The sequence below is a fragment of the Polyodon spathula genome, chromosome 4, assembly GCF_017654505.1.
Source record: "Polyodon spathula isolate WHYD16114869_AA chromosome 4, ASM1765450v1, whole genome shotgun sequence".
Lineage (NCBI taxonomy): Eukaryota > Metazoa > Chordata > Actinopteri > Acipenseriformes > Polyodontidae > Polyodon > Polyodon spathula.
In genome coordinates this window covers 34,636,973-34,658,827 of record NC_054537.1, presented here as the reverse complement: position 1 = coordinate 34,658,827, position 21,855 = coordinate 34,636,973, and the positions used below count along the sequence as shown (strand labels likewise).

Sequence of the window (21,855 nt, the reverse complement as noted above, 5' to 3'; positions counted from 1 at the left end):
TCTGGGCAATTTGGCCAAAAAGTGAAAAATCAAGGGGTCTTATTTGACAGTTTTACCATTTGCAAAACATTGCTAATATTAGGTAATTTCTGTCATTGTCTGATGCTGAGAAACTAATTCATGTCTTCCCGACTTGACTACTGCAGTGCTCTATTCGATGGGTTTCCAGGTCACACTATAAATCACCTACAGCTGATACAGAATGCAGCTGCTAGGCTTATCAGCAGAACGAATAAAAAAGATCATATAACACCTGTGCTGGCTTCACTGCACTGGCTCCCAGTGAAGTTTAGAGTTGATTTCAAAATGTTACTTCTGACTTAAAAAAAACACTTAAAGGTATGGCACCAGATTATAAAAGGAGCTTCTAGTCACATATATACCTTCTTGTGATTTCAAATCAGCTGATGCAGGCCTTCTGTGCCTCCCACAAGTGTATACAAAAAGTAAGGGAGAGAGAGCTTTTAGTCAGTGCTCCCAGATTGTGGAATGCATTGCCACCTCCTATCAGAAGTACTACATTAGTTGATGACTTTACATCAAAATTGAAAAACTTGCTTTTTTAGATTAGCTTTTTTAAACTGAATTTTAAACAGTTTCTATTTAATCTCTATACAAATGTTTTATATTTTGATTTTATTCTGGCTTTGTTTTTCATATTAGCCTTTTAAACTGAATTGTAAACTCGGTTTTTGTTAATTTCTATACAGATGAATTGCATTTGGATTTTCTTCTGTTTCATCCAGTACAGCGCTTTGATATAGTTTTTGTATGAAATGCGCTATATACATAAATTGATTGATTGATTTTGGGGAGTATTTTGCTCAATTACAAAAAAAAATAACAGCACATTTTTGGAACCACTAATAGTGCCAATAGCCAAACATCCAATACAAGTTTGAATATCTTTAACCTGCTTGCCCGCACTCTGCATGGCTATTTCAATCCATACTATAAAATTCAGCAGATACTGTTTCAACTAAAGTCTTTATTTTTTTTTTTTTAATCTGGCTGGCAGAGTTTGTCATGCTAGGAAACTACTGTATCTGGGTACTTATTAGTACTCAAGAAAAAGGGAGCGTTATATATCATAATGAGTTATTTTTCATACTGCCAAATGTATACTGCTTTGTTTCAAAAGTGTTTTTTAGCTTCATCTGTTTCCTAAATAATTTCCTATGACTGCAACAATTGGAAAGTTTAAGCATCAAATTTTTAGCCGTTGACAACTAGTATTCTATGTCCTTAAACTGTTTCCAAAGAGAATTTCATTAATGTGCAGCATTTTATCTCAGATGTACACAAGATGACCCTTTGCATAGTGAAAAGTAGATTCTGAATTCTTGGTTATGATGTGCAACAACAGAACCCTGTGAAAAATCTGCCAGTGCCTCTTTGCAAGACACTGCTCTGCCTCATGTGTTTGGGGTTCATCTACAGTACTTTATAATAATGAAGAGGATTACATATTCGGGGCCGACAGCATGGATGGGTCTCCTATTACAAATGCTAGAGACACACACCCTGCTACGAAATAAATAACAGTAATACCAGAAGACAGACTGACTCTTCTTATATCACCATATTCTGATGCTCTCAATAACTTGTGTTAAATAATGTCCTAACCAAACTTCATCACATTTTGATTAGCATTTGGCTATGTATGTAAAAACATAATCATGACATACAAGTGTAATTAAGATTGTCATTTCAAACTCCCAATACCTTGTGCTAAAGAATTTACAAACTAAATTTTATTACAACTGAATAAGCACCAGATGCCACTGCAGTGAGACAGCTTTTTCAAGGGTGTCCCATGAAAAGCTACAAGCATCTAGCACATTACACTAATCATTAATATCTAAGGAATAATTACAATAAAGAGCCACTCATTTATTTGCGAACTCATGGCGTCCAAGGAATAAGCAAAGACTGTGGTTTTAATTAGCTGTGAGTCATGAAGTAGAAAGGTCTGCCAGATATCAGGCTGCCCTCCAACTCATTACTAATCCTAAATGGCTGCACACTTGGAGAGAGCACGTCTGCAGACCATTTTTATTGAGAAACAGAATATTTAAAACAGGAGAACTTGGTTGGCACCTGGCCCAGCTGGCAGACCCTTAGGAGAGCTGATACTAGTATAAAGGTAAGAAAGAAGCCCAAGTAACTTTAACACTGCTGCCAATGAAAATAAAACAATCATAATTCACACCAGATGTGTGGCCTAACTGTGGAATGTAATTGGATTATTACTGGCAGCATTGCTGAAAAGGAATATGAAGTGTGGGCACAGTGCTGTGTGCATCCTCAGCAGTACAATATGTTGTACTAGGATATTGCAAGGAGGAATTAAATACACAAGTGTCTACGTAAATGCAGTACTTTGTTCCAGTCAATTCCCTTTCAATTGCAGGCTTAATGATCTACATCCACAGCAAAGGTTTCTTAAATCCACTCTCTGTCTGAATTACAATAATTAACATCCAAAATACCTAAACACATTTTTTTTATAACAGCACCACAGAAAACCACACAAATGGCAAATGAACCATACTACTAATTAAACTTTCAGAGTTAATGTCGATTAGCTTAAAGATATAATATGAATGTGTGACTATGTACAATAGATGCCAAGAAATGAAAATATGTCTATCCCCCCCAGAGGAGTTTGCAAAACCTCCACACAATTCAGCACAAATGGCAGATTCTAATCAAAAGGCACAAGACTACATTGCAGGGTGGGGTTTAATCCATACACACCTGTGTTGGCCAAGCAGACCTTAAGTTTATTAATTCAGACTGGCACAGAACTCACTTTTTATTAGGTGTAATTGATGCAGAACAGTCTGTGAGATGAACCGTAAACAGAAGAACAGTGTTCCAGTTGAGATCAGAGCAATTAAAACAGTGCTTGGAGCCATTTTCGGTTTAATCTAAGCATGAGCAGAGTTTAATCAGCATTATTAACTTGTGCTCAGGGTTACAGTTGATCAATTAAATGTGTTTAGCATATTTGGCTGTGTTAGCATAAGCAGGCATTGTTTGGGTTTCACCCATTCTTCTGACCCCGATTCCAGAAGCTAAACCATGTTGGCAGAACCAACACCCTGCACAGTTTGACTATTTAGAGAGAGGCAAACTAATTCAATTAGTACTGCAATTTAAGATTGAAAGTTCAGCAGCAATCATGGAGAGAAATAAACACCAAAATAATTTTAGATGCAACAAACAAGTTTAATTAAAAGGGAGTGTAGTTATATACCCGATGACTAAACTGTTGACATAATAGTACATTTCAAGAATACTGCTCTAATCATGTACAGTTGTTTGTACTTCACTTTCATTGCACTTGATAATGAGAGAACAGTTTTAAACATGAGCTGATTAACTGGAGCATGGAGCTGACCTTGTTCAATAGAATGTTTGAAATACAGTAACAACGACACTGTTCATACAAAAGAGATGAGTTTTAAATAAAGCCTGTTTGGTTTGTCGAACTGAAAAACCATAAAGTGTTTCAAAACGTATGTATACAGTATTTATAAATATATTTATAAAGTAAATTACAATATTTTAATTTGAACGATGCTGTCATTTCTAAAAAAAGACAGGGCTGTATTTTTTTTTAAATTACGATAAATGCATTTGCCCATTTGTAGTGGTAGCTTCTGTAAGCAAGAATACACAAACTACAGATCTTTCATGACTGCTGACATTCTGGAGAACAGACTTTGATGCAGCTATCCATCCCCAACATCCCTGGAAGATTTGAAGGCAGCACTCATTAAAATGGTCACATATCCATGCAGAACATGTCAGAACATGGCAACACACAGTCTGTGGTGACCTTGAGATCTTGTTCTCCACCATTTTATAAGCTTAACACACAGTCTGTGTACTGTACTGTATATTGTATCTGTTCTCAGCTGAGAACTGAGACGGAAGGACTCAAGGGTCTAAAGGGCCTTGCCATGTTTGGCCACCCCATCCCTAGTGGGAGCAGCAGAGTTTATCAAGTGGTGTAGATCAGAAAAGATTTTTTTTTTAAACAGTACCTGGTCATCGTTTTCAAAATCTGTGTTGTACTGCGCCATGTCTTCTGTGGGTGTTTTCTGAACCAGACTTCGGCACAGAAGCCACGTTGCCAAGCCTGCAACAAACATCCCAATATCTGGTATGAACACCCTAATACCATTTCCAGGATCTGCTCCTCTTACACTGCAAAGTAAAAAGAAGAAACATTCAGCGTTTTCAAGTGCCAGACAGTTAAACATACTCAGCACACTTCAGCAGCTATTCTTCTTGGCATCACCCTGGCATCTTCATAAGTTTGCATTTATTCCATTTCTCCTTGTTTGTTATATCTTAAAGTTATGGCCTTTTCACATAATGTTTTAGTTTGCAAGAATTAAATCTTTCTTAATTGTACCAAATGTGTTTATGCCTAACAGTTTCACTCTAGTGGTTAAGCCCAATCTATTACCTCGGAAAGCCTACTATATTTTAAGACATTATAAGGATGGAAAAGTCCTCCTCTGGAGTAATGGTGGTCATATCACTTAATGCAATAACACATTGTCACAGAGACGGCCGAAGTGGGCGGCGTCAGAACCAGGAAAGGTAATGCAATACACAAAACACAGGACGGATGAAATGAAGTGATGAAGACGCCTGTTGGCGCCGGTTTAATACAAAATAAAAGGTTTACACAAACACGAAAAACACAGGACACGGCACTCTACGCCAAAATAAATAGACAAACGAAAACAGACTAAACTTAACAAAACGGTGCACGGACAGACACTGACAAACACGGTGAGCAGATACTTTGTTATTATTATTACTACTTTACTTATTTCCTCCGTCTCCAATCCCGTTCTCCGCTCATCGAACACCCAACCCCAGTATGTGACAACGTGCATCTATATATACTATTGTGCTGGGATTCAATTACCAATTAATTATTCACTTGAATCCCAGCACGTGAATTAATAAAGTGCAATTCCCCGTGCTCACATATTACTACATTTTACTTGCACGTGAAGTGCTGTGCAATCCTCGTGCCTAAATACACATATACATTTTTAAACACTCGTGTTACACAGACCCGTTTATATCCCGTGTACCAATGTCTATACACCAACATTTAAACACACCACACGCAACACATAACAGATAATATACACAGGGGCGGGCACTTTGTTACATATACCCCCTCCTGTGCAAAGCACACATGGCCTCAATGGCCACCTCCCCCCTTAAAAGCCCAAAAGTCCCGCCCAAAGTCCTTGGCCAGGACCAGAGGCTTCCAGGGGCCCACAGGTCGTAATGCTGTCAGCAGGGTAGCATTCTCCTGCCAGGGTAGTCCTAGCAGCGGAAAGGCTGCTTGGGGTGTGGTCTCCTGACCTTCCCCCTCCTTCGGCGCCGGCAGCTCCCCTTGGTGGGGCTTCAACCACCGTTCTTCCTGCAGGGAAGAAACTGCAGAGGGAGCAGGTCTCCGGACCTCCCCCACGATCTCCGGCGGAGAAACTGCTGCTGGGGTTGGCGGTCTCCAGACCTCCTCCCCCTCCTCCGGCAGCGAAACTGCTGCTGGGGTTGGCGGTCTCCAGACCTCCTCCCCCTCCTCCGGCAGCGAAACTGCTGCTGGGGTTGGCGGTCTCCAGACCTCCTCCCCCTTCTTCGTGGCCGGCAGTGATGCGGAGCGGCGGGCAACCCCAGGCGATGCGGAGCGGCGGGCAACCCCAGGCGATGCAGAGCGGCGGGCAACCCCAGGCGATGCAGAGCGGCGGGCAACCCCAGGCGATGCAGAGCGGCGGGCAACCCCAGGCGATGCAGAGGCATCCTTGGGCGAAGCGAGGCTGGCATCCTTGGGCGAAGCGAGGCTGGCATCCTTGGGCGAAGCGAGGCTGGCATCCTTGGGCGAAGCGAGGCTGGCAGTCAGGACAAGCTGGGGTGCGGGTGTTGGCCCTCTTTTCGGCCACTGCAGCCGGGAGGTTCTTCCCCGTGCTTCCCTCAGCAGCCTATGCAAGGGCTGCTGAGGACCGCCAGCATCTAGTCCTGGCCCTTCTGGTGCAGGGAGAGGCAGCTCCTGCTCCTCTCCCCCTGATGGAGGTGGAGGCAGAGGAAGCTCCAGCTCCTCTCCTCGTGATGGTGGGGGAAGTGATACCAGCAGGCATTCACCCTCTGCTGGTGGGGGAAGTGATACCAGCAGGCATTCACCCTCTGCTGGTGGGGGAAGTGATACCAGCAGGCATTCACCCTCTGCTGGTGGGGGAAGTGATACCAGCAGGCATTCACCCTCTGCTGGTGGACAGGGACGTGATACCAGCAGGCATTCACCCTCTGCTGGTGGACAGGGACGTGATACCAGCAGGCATTCACCCTCTGCTGGTGGACAGGGACCCAGCAGGCATTCACCCTCTGCTGGTGGACAGGGACCCAGCAGGCATTCACCCTCTGCTGGTGGCGGAGGCAGAGGCAGCTCCTGCTGCTCTGCTCCTGCCGGTGGAGGTGGCGGAGGCAGAGGCAGCTCCTGCTGCTCTCCCCCTGCCGGTGGAGGTGGCGGAGGCAGAGGCAGCTCCTGCTGCTCTCCCCCTGCCGGTGGAGGTGGCGGAGGCAGAGGCAGCTCCTGCTGCTCTGCGCCTGCCGGTGGAGGTGGCGGAGGCAGAGGCAGCTCCTGCTGCTCTGCGCCTGCCGGTGGAGGTGGCGGAGGCAGAGGCAGCTCCTGCTGCTCTGCTCCTGCCCATGGAGGTAGGAGCGGCGTGTAGTCTCCTGGTGGTGGAGGTGGGAGCGGTGTGTAGTCTCCCCTTGATACAGGGGACTGGTGCGGCTCTCCCTCACTTGCAGGGGACTGGTGCGGCTCTTCCTCCCTTGCAGGAGACTGGTGCTGCTGTGGAGACAGTGGTGGGACCTCTGCCTTCCTCTTCCCCTTTCCCCTTCTCTGCCACCTCCTCACCTTCCTCTCCTGCGGCAGTTCCTCCTCTCCTTCCTGGTAGGGGCAGCGCACCACCGGGTGCCCAAACTCCCCACAGGCAAGGCACCAGCCCTGGTCCTCCAGACCACCGAGGAACTCCTCCAGGTCCTGGCAGCCATCTCTCCAGTCCCAGCCTTCCATGTTTTATTTTTTTTTTTTTTTGTTGCTGTGGTTTTTTTTTTTTTTTTTTTTTTTTTTTGTTAAATTTTTTTTTTTTTTTTTGACAAAACACCTCTCCTGGTCTGACGCTTGGAGGCGCTGTTATCCCACGCAGGACACCACGTGTCACAGAGACGGCCGAAGTGGGCGGCGTCAGAACCAGGAAAGGTAATGCAATACACAAAACACAGGACGGATGAAATGAAGTGATGAAGACGCCTGTTGGCGCCGGTTTAATACAAAATAAAAGGTTTACACAAACACGAAAAACACAGGACACGGCACTCTACGCCAAAATAAATAGACAAACGAAAACAGACTAAACTTAACAAAACGGTGCACGGACAGACACTGACAAACACGGTGAGCAGATACTTTGTTATTATTATTACTACTTTACTTATTTCCTCCGTCTCCAATCCCGTTCTCCGCTCATCGAACACCCAACCCCAGTATGTGACAACGTGCATCTATATATACTATTGTGCTGGGATTCAATTACCAATTAATTATTCACTTGAATCCCAGCACGTGAATTAATAAAGTGCAATTCCCCGTGCTCACATATTACTACATTTTACTTGCACGTGAAGTGCTGTGCAATCCTCGTGCCTAAATACACATATACATTTTTAAACACTCGTGTTACACAGACCCGTTTATATCCCGTGTACCAATGTCTATACACCAACATTTAAACACACCACACGCAACACATAACAGATAATATACACAGGGGCGGGCACTTTGTTACACACATTTTCTTAAAAACAATGTTATTTTTAAAAGAGTAATCCGCTCCAGTGACACAGCATAGCCATCCCGGTATGTTATGCAGCATGGAATAGTATCACCCTGATATCACATACCACAGATTGAAATACTTCAGTTAAGATTTTTTAAACAAAGTAACTCAATTTAGCCACAAGGTAGTTAACCATGGTGCCCTGTCTTCTCAAAACATAAAGCAATGAAATACCGCACAATTAAAATGACAAAACTGAAAACCAGAAGACCAGACCAGACCAGACAACAGCAATAAACACAACACATTCCAAAACCTGCAAGCATTTACAGTGGTTTGCAGAAGTATTGACCCACTACTAATAATGTCACATTTTGTTGAATTACAAATAATGTATGGACAGTTTTTCAAATGAACTTTTTTTTTTATTTAAAGCTGTAGTGGTTAAATTAAACACTATTATATGAGGAGGAGGCTAAATGTCAGCAAAACTTGAAAAGAAAATGTACAAAATGAAATGTACTGGTTGCATAAGTATTCAGCCCCTTAAGTCAGTACTTTCTAGAAGCATCTTTTGCAGCACTTACTGCTTTGAGTCTTTTTGGATAGGTCTTTACAAGCTTTGCACAGTAGGATGGTGAAATTTCTGCCCATTCTTCACGGGAAAATTGCTCCAGTTCTAATAAGTTTGTTGGGGATAGTCGATGGACTGCAATCTTTAAGTCTCTCCATACATTTTTGATTGGATTAAAGTCAGGACTTTGACTGGGCCACTCAAGAACATTAATTCTCTTCTTGTTTAACCACTCCAGTTTGACTTTGGCTTTGTGCTTCAGGTCACTGTCCTGCTGAAATGTGAATTTCCTCCCCAGTTTCAGAGTCTTGGCTGACTCAAACAGGTTTTCCTCAAGGATTCGTCTGTACTTTGCATCATCCATTCTCCCCTCTATCCTGACAAGCTTCCCAGTCCCTGCTGAAGGGAAGCATCCCCATAACATGATGCTCCCACTACCATGCTTAACAGTTGGGATGGTGTTAACTGGGTGATGTGCAGTGTTGGGCTTGCGCCAGACATTACACTTGGAATTTAGACCAAAAAGTAAAATTTTTGTCTTGTCTGACCACCAAACCTTTTTACACACATCTGCAATGTTATCTATATGCTTTTTCGCAAACTCCATATGTGCTTTAGATGAGGTTTTTTGAGTAATGGCTTCTTTCTTGCCACCCGTCCATATAGGCCAGTTTTGCTTATTGTTGAAGTCACTGACTCCCATCTCAGACACAGAACTTTGCAGATCTCCCAAGGTCATTGTTGACTTCAGAGTGACATCTCAAACCAGTGTCCTGCTTACCCGGCTGCTCAGTTTGGGAGGGCAACCTGATTTGGGTAATGTCTGGGTGGTATGATGCATCTTCCACTTCCTAATGATGGACTTCACTGTGCTGAGAGGTATAATCAGCACCTTTGAAATTTTCTTGTACCCTTCTCCTGCTCTGTGCCTCTACCACTTTATCCCTGACTTAATCAGTAACAGTATTAACCAATGCATTCAATCTATTTCTTTACTTCTTATTGCTGTGATTGTCTTATCACTGTCCCCCCACTGAATGTAAAGAAAATCCTTTGGTTTAGCATGTGTTAGTTTGGTCTGATTGCAATTGCAGTAGATTTTTGGTATTGTGACGACAAACAGAAAAGGTAGGCAGTCCAGCAGGTATCACAAAACACTTCTTAACCTATAGTGTTGTATTTGAAATATCTCAAAAGTATCAAATAAAGCAAAGAACCTTCATCACAGGCAAGCCGGTGACAACGGGTCATATTCACAAAACATTGGAAGATTTGTCTTTTTGAAAAACAGTTTACAAATCTTCTCTTAAGTTAAACAGAGTTCTTAAACAACAGTTTAATTAACAGCAAGCTTGATTTAATCAATGCTTTCAAACAAATGTCCTTAAGATAACATTTTGTAAATAAGGCCCGCCTCTGCAATTGCCAAGAGGTACAAAAGTGGAATTTAAGGCCTTTGTTATCCCTCCTTTAAGGAGATAAATCATTGTAACAGAAATGTAAATATAAATCAGAAATGTTGGACTGATCTTAATGATCTAAAGAAATACTTAGGAGATTCCACACATATTTTCTGAGCTATGTAAGCAAGACAATCTAAACACTCCGATTACCTCTCAGTTCAAAGGTGACATTAGATCATGACAGTAAGAAACTGACAAGCTGCTACAGTAAAACTGAACACAAATCACGACTGCCAAGTCTACACATGCCAGCATTTCAAAATCTGATGCATACAGTTTCAAAGATAACATCACAGAAAATGAGCGCTAATTAATGATTGGTGTCATAATTATGATTTGTTTAAAAGTAATGTTCATTATTTAATCTCATGCTAATGATGGAATATGTCACAAGAGATAAATTTGTTTTAACAAAAAAGCCTACTGTTTATTAAGAAAAATAAATGGTTCATCAACTGAGGTAACGGATTAAATTACATCTGGACATGTATACATTCCCTACCATTTTCGTTTTAGTTAATCCAATTTGTAAGGTAATAAATAAGGTTTTCTGCAACAGCCCCCTCAAGACAGACAGAAATGCAGTGCAAAGCATTAGGAATTCTGTTATTCTCCTGTTTCTCATCAGATTGGTGCCAAGTGAGATGTGTGGCCTGAAAAAGAACCATTTCCTGGAGGATCAGGTACAGACCAAAAAAAAAAAAGTTATCCTTAAAGTTCGGAACTAGAGCTTATACTACTACTGTACTGTGCCTCTGTTTAAATGGCTAGCGGCATGCCTGTCCCTGCTTATAATATTTTAAAATGAAACCATTCAATAATTGTATCACCTTTCAAACAAATCATTTGCACTTGAGCTGATTTAGGGCTGCAGAAGCAAAGGGGCTGAATGCTTATGCAACTGAGATTAATCTGTTTTTCTCTGTAAATCTTACTTATTTATATTCTATATGCATTTTTTAACTTTATCAATGTGGAGTAGTTTGTGTAGATTCTACATGTAAAGTCTAATTTGAAAGTGGAGTATGCTCAGGTGCCAACAAAATGTGAAAACTTTGCAGGGGGGGGTGAATACTTCTGCAAATGTTATTTGATGTTTACCTGAAAAAAAAGTTTGAATACTGTAAATTACTTAAACATAACTACTTTGAAAAAAAGTAAACTATCTTGCTGCAGATTTTAATTGAGATATTGAAACCGCTACACATCGTTGACAGTTCCCTTCAAACCCATTATCAAAATACGGTGTCAGTTGAAAAGATCTTCCTCAGACCATGCAAAGATTGCAAGGTATGGGGCCCACATACCAATCCTTCCCTGGGCCCATGACGGCTCTCGGCAGCCCTGGTGAACACTATTTGCTTTATAAAATTTATCAAGCGACAGACCATGTTTTTTAACACAATAAGGAAGGACGAATTATGATTTACTCTTGCCTCACCAGCCAGTTTAAATTAGGTCTCTATGGGGGGTGATGTAAGGATGCTGTAAATCGTGTTTAGCAGCTGATTTTACAGGCCGCTAAAAATGTGGTGTAAGTAAAGAATATTGTTCACCTGCCGTTCTGCACACGCTATCAAATTTTTAACTTTGCCACCATTTATCCATGGTCATTAACACCTGCAGAGACCTGTCATTGTCTTCAAGATGGCTGCTGTGGTTCACTTTCTGATGCGGCAACACTTGGCTCTTGTTGAGGAGAGGCAGGAGCACGTTCGGAAGAGAAGACCACAGGTCATCACTGACCTAATAGCTGAACTGAGGGACGAGCTAGACCCCAGCGTCAATCTAGGGATCGCTATCCCTGCACAAGTGAAAGTGTTGTGCTCTCTGCACTACTTAACCTCTGGTTCCTTTCAGACCACAGCTGGAATGTCTGGAGGGATAGCCCAATCCACCATTTCCAGAGTGCTAGGCACATTTCTGGATGTCATGCTAAGGATACTGGCATAACTGATGTTGGCTGAGGCTTTTCCAAAAAACTCTTTGCTGCCATTCTTCAGAATTTGTTTTCTTTGTACTTTCCTACTCCACAAATGTCATACAGCAACTACTGCTCTCTGTGCTCCTAACTCTGCAAGTGCAGCCGCTAAATAGACAGATGCGCTCATTGAGACTTAAGCTTACATAAGGCGTAGTGCAAAATAATTGCTGGCCGCAATGCAATTTTTATTTTGCATCCGCAATTATATGCACTTACATCAACCTGTGTATCTAAATGCGTTAGAAAATACAAGGGTCTGTCTCATTGATCAATGTGAGCAATTCACAAACGCAGAATAATCTTCTTGTTAATGTCACATTGTACATCTGCTGCATGGGACTGGGGTATTGAGTTCATGTTTAAAATCATGAAGAAGTTCTAGATTTATGTAAAGTACTTGTTTAATTTGGTCATTTTTTGACATTTTTCTCTTTTTTCTTTTACCATGCAGCATATTTTATGTCTGTATTTCAGTTCATTGATTCATATCTGCAAAACAGACTCTTAGAGGCCCTGCACAGTGAAAAACATGTGTTTTGTGGCTGGGAGGCATCTTGGTTCAGGCATAGTGGAAACAGCAAACTAGTTTAAATTGGCACAAGTGAGTTTTTAATTGTTTGGTTGGTGGTTGTTTTATTAATTGTTTGAAAAGAGTAGAATGTGGCCAGGTGGTGATTGAATGATTGATTATTAATTACCCTTGGAGCACCCTATAAAAGGAACAAAAGGAAGTGTTTGCGTGAGAGTGTGTAGGAGAGCGTGAGCGACAGAAGGAGTGAGAGAAAGAGAGAAAACAAAAGCCAAAGCTTGGGCACTGTTTATTTAGAATTATTCTTGTTGAAATTGTTTCTTTGTTCCTGCGTTTGTCTGCGTTGTTTATGTGTTAATAAAAATGCACAAAGCAGCTTCTGAGTCTGCGTTCACTGTTTCAAGGGCACAGATCAGCCTTGATCCAGGGGGCTTTACCACATATGCATTTAAAAAGCTATGAATGAAATAACATTAAAACTACTTCACTGTGTTATTCACAACTATGTTTTTAGTGTAATGTAAAAGTAAAAAGCTATTTTATATTAATATTATAGGTGAACCCTCAGTGAAAACCAATCTTAGATATAATTATACAGTCTGAAAAGACAACTATTGTCAACTAATGCCAGTAAGAAATCAAAATATGGTTTTGGACACAGCAAGCAAACTGCTTTAACTGCTATGCAGGTGTTCTGGTACCTATGTCCGTTACTATAACAAAATGCCAGGGGCGGAACAGTTAGTGTTTCTGAGTATGTATCTGTAAAACCTCCACGTTATTTGAAAAGTGTAAGGGCCCAATTGTATAATTCTAGTAAGTGGGTTTGAGCGATATGGGGTCGGCATCTATGTGCAAATACCTTAATAATTGAATCAAATAATTATCTTTAAGTATATGGTGCTAACAAAATAATTCCAGTAAAACTTATCTAAATATGTATAGCCATTACTTTGTAGGTCTCACATTTTCCTATATTAAAAATGTACACATTATGGTAAAGGTGAAATAGATTTTTTAATGGTAATTTATTTCCAGCTGTTAGTGGAGAAAAATGTAATGATTGCTCCTCGCTGATAATTCAAATAATTAAACACTTCCGGTCAGTTTTGACAGGTCTCTTGATGGAACTAAGCTTCTTGTAGTTTTACCTTAATTAAAAAATGTCTGTGATGTTCCCCTTTGATCGTTTGATTGATTATTTGTACATATCTTCTAATTAAAAATGGCTGAATGGCTTTGAAGAGAAGGGGAGTGCGGGGCAGATATATTGTTGATTAACCACAGTGAGTCAATTCAACAGAAAAGCGAATACCATTTTATTACGCAACAATCATTTCAAAACATAACACTTAGAAAAGGGCTTGCGATTTCAGTTTAGCATTTCATATTGTTTTCTAAAAGTATGGTAACACAATTATATATTAACAATATAAAAAAATGTTCATAGTTACAAATTGTGACACAAATTTACAGTATAACTTTGAACAATGTTCTGGGTTCCTAACACGTCTTTGGTGGATAAAGCACTCTTGACAACAAAGGATGGGTTTACACAGAATGATACCTGTATTTTTTTTTTTTTTTTTCCTGTGGTGTCCCTTTTCCAGTGGGAACACGGCTTCTTTTAACAAACAATACAAAACAAATACATCTGAACTCATGTTTTGGAGTGCTAATTAAACCTAACAGGATCCCTAGCTTTACTTAGTCAGATGCTAATCCGGTTTACTGATTGAATATATTATTCACAACTCACAGATTTAATACACTAGATTTAATATACTAATGCACAGATTTAATATACTCTACTACTTAATATATAGACCTGAATACAGTGTTTTAACAAACACTGTATTTGGGTCTATACGCAGTTCCTTACCTTCCCACAGACAGCTATTGTCTTTGAAACCTGTCCTTTTATACCTGCCTGGCTTGTTAAATTCGGAGCAGGTGTATTAGTTTATCTGATTGTCAGTCAATCTGTGTTTTGGATAACTATGGCATTCTGGGAGATGTAGTTTTTCATTGCTCGTTTACACAGCAACAACTACAACTATATATCTTTATTTTTTCAGGAATGTAGTAATGTGAATGTTTATGTATATAATGCAGTTCAAGTTATGCCACTAGAGGTCAGTAGCGCCCTACATGCTTACCTTCTACCTAGGATACCGTGGGGTCGAGAAAGTCCTTAGAAAACACTAATGTGTAGGTTTCAACAGAGATTGTTCTAATAAAGACACTGTGATTAAAGTTATATTCTTGCATCTTGGATCTCGGGTTATTACATATGGCGACGAGGAAATCGGGCGACTTGTCTTAGGTCGTTGAAAACGGAGACAACAAAGGAGAAGAGACAAGTGTAGCTACATAGCTTCGGCCCAACCTGCTAACGTTAGTGGGAGCACTCACAGACAACGGAACATGGCTGCCACTGTAGGAACAACCGCGCCGTTTGATAGTCAACTACAGACATGGGAGGAATATTGCAAAGTGCTGTCGCATTTTTTTGAAGCAAATGAGACTGACAACGGCAATAAAAAGAGGGCGATTCTCTTAAGTTCGGTAGGAAGCCAAACATATAGTCTGATGAGAAATTTGTTAAGCCCAGACAAGCCAGGGGACAAATCGTTTGACGATTTAGTTGAACTGTTGAAAACGCACAAAAGTTTTGTTGTTTGTGTGTTGTTTGTTTTGGGTTTGTGTTGTTTGGGGGCGGGTCTGTGTGGGTGTGTGGTGTTGTTTTTGTGTTGTTTTTGTTGGTTGGTTTGTTGCTGTTGGTGGGTGTTTTTTGTGTTTGTTGTGGTTCAAGGTGGCCACGTGCCCACCGCCACTATATGTTTGTTGAAAACACAAACACAAACACAAAAAAAAACGCCTTCATTTATGCCGAATTCTTCATGTTTGTTTTGTTGGTGTTTTTTTTTGTTGAACACCCTACAACCCAAAGCCCAGCGAAATAGTTCAACGCTTTAAATTTAACTCGAGAAACAAACAGGCAAATGAGAGTGTGACTGAATATGTGGCAGTGCTAAGAGAACTGGCTCAACATTGCAACTATGGAGACAGGCTAAAGGAAATGTTACGGGACAGGCTAGTCTGTGGTATAGACGATGATCGTATTCAGCGCAGGCTGTTAGCAGAAACCGAGTTAACATTTGAAAAAGCAATGAAACTTGCTCAGGCATTGGAGACAGCGAACAAAGACGTTCAGGATTTACAATGGCAAAGCAAAGGAAGCAATGGTGCTAACTGGAAACATGCTAGCCAGGCTACAGTGCAAAAGCTAAAAACGTGGAGGGAACCACGAACTGGCGGAACTATGAGGGCATGTTATAGATGCGGTGGTGAGCATATGGTGAATGACTGTCGTTTTCTTAAGGAAATGTGTCATAGATGCAGAAAAAAGGGGCACATCAGGAAAGCGTGCAGGGCGAACTCACTTGTGGAGAAAACCAAACTTAGAGGGGGAGGAAAACATGGGGCATCACATTAGCAAAAATCCTGAAACAGATGCAAGTGACGGTGAAGACGTGTTCATTATGAATAACGTAACAGAGACAAGCATTCCCAAGGTAGCGCCTATCACATTACAGTTAAAAGTGAACAAGTCGGATGTGCAATTTGAGGTTGACACGGGGTCCAGTGTTACAATTATGAATGAAACAGAGTACTCCAAACTAAGGAATGGGGCAAAAGTACCTGTGCTAAAGACATGTTCCCTGCATCTCAGAACCTATACAGGCGAAAGAGTGAAAACACTGGGTACTGCAAACTTAACTGTACAGTACAGAGAGACTGTTAAACAGCTGCCAGTAGTAGTAGTGTCTGGCAAAGGACCAAACCTACTGGGCCGCGGTTGGATTACGGAGTTGGAATTAAACTGGGGCACTGTAAACCAGATAGGTAGAGACAAAACAACACTCCAGGATGTGTTGAAGAAACATGAGAATGTATTCAAAGAGGAATTGGGGACATTGCGAGGCCCACCGGCTAAAATATATGTTGACAAAGAGGCAACACCAAGGTTCTTTAAGCCAAGACCTGTGCCTTATGCTATGAAACCGAAGGTGGAGGCTGAGCTGAACCGCCTCTTGAGAGAAAAAAATAATTGAACCAGTGAAATTCTCTGAGTGGGCAGCTCCCATAGTCCCAGTGCTAAAGCCTGATAACTCTGTGAGGATTTGCGGAGATTACAAACTTACTGTAAATCTGGTATCCAAACTGGAACAGTATCCCATTCCCAGAATTGAAGATCTTTTTGCAAAGCTCTCAGGAGGGGCAAAATTCAGCAAATTGGACATGAGTCATGCCTATCAACAGGTAATATTGGATGAGGAATCAAAAAAGTATGTAACTATAAACACACACAAAGGGTTATTTACTGTAAACCGTCTTCCATTCGGGGTTTCATCCAGTCCAGCTATCTTGCACACAATGATGTTTTTACCATGCATTTTTGAAGTTAGTTTGAAGTCGTAAAAATTAAAACATTGAGGCCTTTTTGTGGGTCACTTTGAATGCATTCCTAAACATCCACATTGTTGAATATTTGCCAGGCACCACGGAGGCACAATCAAAGGGCGTAACCTGAGGAGGAATCTCAAAGTTGCAAAAACAATCTTTGAAGCTTAATTACACACAGTAATTAATTAAGTAATAACAGTTAAACCCAATGAGAATTATGGAGGGTTTGCTGCAGGGAATTCCCCATGTAGCCATTTACCTGGACGACATCATGGTGACGGGCAAGAATGATCAGGAGCACCTGCAGATGCTAAGCGAGGTACTTCAGAGAGTGGAGGAGGCAGGCCTACGGCTAAAGAGAAGTAAGTGTACCTTTCTGGGAAGTGAGGCTGAGTTTCTGGGTCACAAAGTGGATGCCACAGGACTACACCCACTTAAGAACAAGGTACAAGCTATCCAAAATGCACCTGCACCTACCAACATAACAGAGCTTAAGGCTTACTTAGGACTGTTGAACTATTACAACAGGTTTTTACCTAACCTGTCAACACTGTTGGCTCCACTGCACAAATTGTTGAGAAAAGACACAAAATGGCAATGGAAAAAAGAGCAGGAGGCTGCTTTTGAGAAATCTAAAAAGCTCATGCAATCCACAGATATACTTGTGCATTACGACAGTGAGAAAGAGCTGATTCTGTCCTGTGACGCCTCCCCCTACGGGATAGGCGCAGTACTTTCACACCTCATGCCGGATGGGTGGGAGAGACCCATAGGTTTTATGTCAAGAACACTCACATCAGCTGAACGAAACTACTCTCAGCTTGATAAAGAGGGACTGGCTGTGATTTTCGGGGTGCAACGGTTTCACAAGTATCTCTATGGTAGAAAGTTCACCATATGCACAGATCATAAACCGCTTCTTTCACTCTTCAACGAAACGAAGGCTGTTCCACAGATGGTGTCACCGAGGATCCAGAGGTGGGCTGTGACACTGCGGGCGTATGAGTACATGATAGTCTACAAGGCGGGTAAGGACCACGGCAACGCAGACGCCTTGAGTCGTGTGCCACTGCCGGACACTTCCCAATCCACAGGTCTGGAAGACAGGGTGCTGATGATGGAAGACATAGCGATGGTGACCGCAGAGGAGGTGAGAGTGTGGACAGGTAAAGATTCCATACTGTCTAGGGTGAGAGAGTACGTTTTAAGGGGGTGGCCACAGCAGGGGGAAGGAACAGATTTTACACCTTATTCTGCTAGGAAGACAGAATTGAGTGTGCAAGATGGTTGTGTCTTGTGGGGGGCACGTGTCATCATCCCACAGCGAGGACGACAGGCTGTGTTGGAACAGCTGCATCAGTGCCATCCAGGGGTTTCGCGCATGAAGGCTCTGGCCAGAAGTTATTTCTGGTGGCCCAAACTAGATGAGGAGATAGAGACACGGGTAAAGGCATGTAGCAAGTGTCAGGAACACCGGAAAGCACCAGCCACAGCCCCGCTACATCCCTGGGAGTGGCCAGACAGACCCTGGAAGCGATTACACCTAGATTATGCAGGACCATTTATGGGGCAGATGTTTTTGATACTCATAGATGCTCATTCCAAATGGATGGATGTTTACCCGGTAACTTCAGCAACATCAGCTGTTACAATTGACTGTTTGCGAAAAAGTTTTAGCAATCAGGGATTACCAGAAATGGTAGTTTCTGATAACGGCACCTGTTTTGTCAGCTCAGAGTTCAAGGAATTCATGAACAAAAATGGCATTGTCCATGTTACATCAGCCCCGTTTCATGCGTCTTCCAACGGTCTCGCAGAACGAGCCGTTCAAATATTCAAGACGATGATGAAGAAAGCGGGAGAAGGAAGTATGTCAACTAAAGTGTCAAGGGTACTATTCAGCTATAGGTTAACACCTCAAACTACCACAGGACTCTCCCCAGCAGAGATGTTACTAGGGAGGAAACTTCGGTCTACGCTTGATTTAGTGCATCCCGATTTAAAGAGAAAAGTGGAACTTAAGCAGAATAAACAAAAGGAACACCACGACAAGCACACAAAGGGGAGGAGTTTTGGAGACGGAGACTCTGTGATGACAAGAAACTTCAGTTACGGTCCCAAGTGGATACCAGGAGTCATTGCAACAGTGACTGGTCCTGTATCTTTCAAGGTAATGCTGGGAGATGGCAGGATAGTACGCAGACACATAGATCAGATCCTGTCTAGACAACAGGACAACACCATTGGGTCAGAGGATATTGTGCAGGACACACCTGCAGAGGTTCTACAACCACCAGCTAGAGTAACCATGCCAGAGGAACTTGTTCCAAACAACGCGGACACTGTCTCAGAGCAGCTTGCTTTGAAACCAGAGGAACAAACTGGGAGTTCCCCAAAGGTGGGCAGGGACAATCAAAGCATGGCACAAGCTGTGCATCGTTTCCAAACAACTGTCAAAAAGCCTGGTTACCTGAAGGACTTTGACTTGTAAAAATGTTTTAAAAAAAGTTTGAAATTAAATGTTTATGTACAGTTAAGGATGGACTATTTTGTGTAGTTGTTGTTACAGCAATAGTTCAGAGACATCTAGTGTATTAGCGTTACATTTTGTTTATAAATGTGTTTAAACTGTTTCCAAATTTTAGAGAGGCTGAAATCTTAAGGGGGGGAGAATGTAGTAATGGTAATGTTTATGTATATAATGCAGTTCAAGTTATGCCACTAGAGGTCAGTAGCGCCCTACATACTTACCCTCTACCTAGGATACCGTGGGGTCAAGAAAGTCCTTAGAAAACACTGATGTGTAGGTTTCAACAGAGATTGTTCTAATAAAGACACTGTGATTAAAGTTATACTTTTGCATCTTGGATCTCGGGTTATTACAAGGAACAAAAGCAATTACATCATTACTTTGAAAATATCCATCAATTACACAAATGTTAGATTTAAACTCAGCATTTGCATTTCATTTCTGGCTTTAACCACTGTTCAAAACAAGCTTACAGCCCAGTTACGTATATCTCGAAAACCGATCGCTTGCAATGATATTTAGGTCTGCATGTCTTAGGTTTGGCAAAACTATCAATGACTTTACTCTCTGTTCCCTCTTCACATTCCTTTGTTCTTTGCATTTTTATTTTTCTAATGCCGCGTTCATGTTCTACTCCTAAAACACAGTCCTCGCTATAATCTTTGTTTACAAACAGACACTTTTGTCTGTGTAAGTGGGATTTCAAACTCAAGACAACTGAAGACAACAATGCCGCAATGTGAGAGGCAAACATTTTAACTGTTTGATCTAAACGTATCAAACAGGATAAAACCAAATCAAACTACCAAATTAACAATGAACTCTATCTCATTATCGAACAAGTATAGGAAGAAATGTTTTAAGTGGCATAAACAACTCAGGTCCAAATTTTTAAAGGGGAAAAACCGACCGCAAAAAGCCACGTAATGTGCGTGTTCAGTGCGACCTTACAGATCATCAAAAAAACGACTTTAACAATTTTATAATACTAATTAGGTAAAGCAGGCGATTCCGCAATCAAACAATTTAAATACCCCTCACCGCAATTAGCGGTGGACATTTACTCACCTCTCACAATAAACAACGGTTTGGGTCGACCCTGCGTGTGTAGGCTACACATTCCAGAAGGAAATGAATGGCACACAAAGACCTTTGCCTGGTACTAGCCATGGAGATGAGGATGCTCAGAAGCAAAAACTGAAATTTACCAATATGGAATTGGAGATTTTGGTACAAGCAGTACTCGTAACGCATGAAGATGTGTTACAAGCTTGAAATACATCACCAGGACAAATGAATAAAATATGGAATGTGCGGTGGCTTCTTAATAAACAAACGTACCACTTCAGAGTTTGTAGTAGGTTGCTTATACATTATGATGCATCATCCTGTTACTCTGCTTCGCATATTAGTTCAACTTCTCATTTCATATAGAATAATTCCAGGAGTATAGACCTTTCAAACTTCAGAAACAATAAGTTGTATTTACTTACATTCATGCAGTCAAACAGGTGGATAATCCTTTTATTGTTGTACAGCATTATGTTTAGCAACAATACAGCTGCATACGAACAGTTTTCAGTTTAGCTACGACTTATATCTTTTTAAGTCTTATATAGTTACAACTCTCCTGTTTCTTATGTTTGTCTGTATTTTTTACTCTCTGTATGATTTTAAAGCATATCTGTATGGTATATATGGTCAAAAAACTGTACTTGCTCTAGCTACAAACTAACTGCATCATCTATCCCAGTCCTTTTTTTGTTTTTTTGTTTTTTTACTGTTTTCTTTCCAACTCGAATTTAACAATACTGCAGTATGCCTGAACCAGTTTATTGGTTTTATTACAAAAAAAAAATTCTGTAGGCAATACTAAAATAACGGTGGAGGATGAGCCCTCATTGTATATGAGATTTTTGCTTTCGTGTGCCTCTGAATCTCGTTCCATCTTTTCTTAATCTCCTCCACCGTTCTTATAATAATGCCTACACTCTAAGAAGTAAAGATTCTCATTAGAACCTTGCCTTGCCACTGTGGGGAGACCTTTTTAGGTGATCTAAGAACCTTTTTTACATGGATTTTATATTCTCTATTTGCAGACTTTCTGTTTTGTCATCTAAGCTATGAAACATGTATTGAAAATTGGAGTTTGCAAAAAGCTACAGCTAATTGATTTTGATGTACTTGAATAGTGTTGACATAATAGCAAAAATGCATCTATTGACTTGTCCCCATTTGGAACAACAACAAAAAAAATGTAGACGCTTTTTCTAAATCATACATTATCATAGGCCACGGTTACAGAAAGCTATTATTGGTAGCGGATATGTCAACAGCTATGGAAGCAGTGAGTCTGTGTGTGAGAGCGAGGGTACGTGTAAGAGGATCATCCTCACACATGTGGCAGTGTAACTTCCTGACAGCTTGG

General features: G+C 41.3%; 1 protein-coding gene across 1 annotated transcript in view; it reads right to left on the bottom strand.

Moving 5' to 3' along the window:
• The window catches only part of LOC121314460 (piezo-type mechanosensitive ion channel component 2-like), a 211,410-nt gene that overhangs the window by 82,416 nt on the left and 107,139 nt on the right, over positions 1-21,855 (bottom strand). The window contains exon 5 of the mRNA XM_041247759.1: positions 4,056-4,218. Coding sequence (XP_041103693.1) covers positions 4,056-4,218 — 163 coding nt within the window. The remainder of the gene's footprint in view (positions 1-4,055; positions 4,219-21,855) is intronic.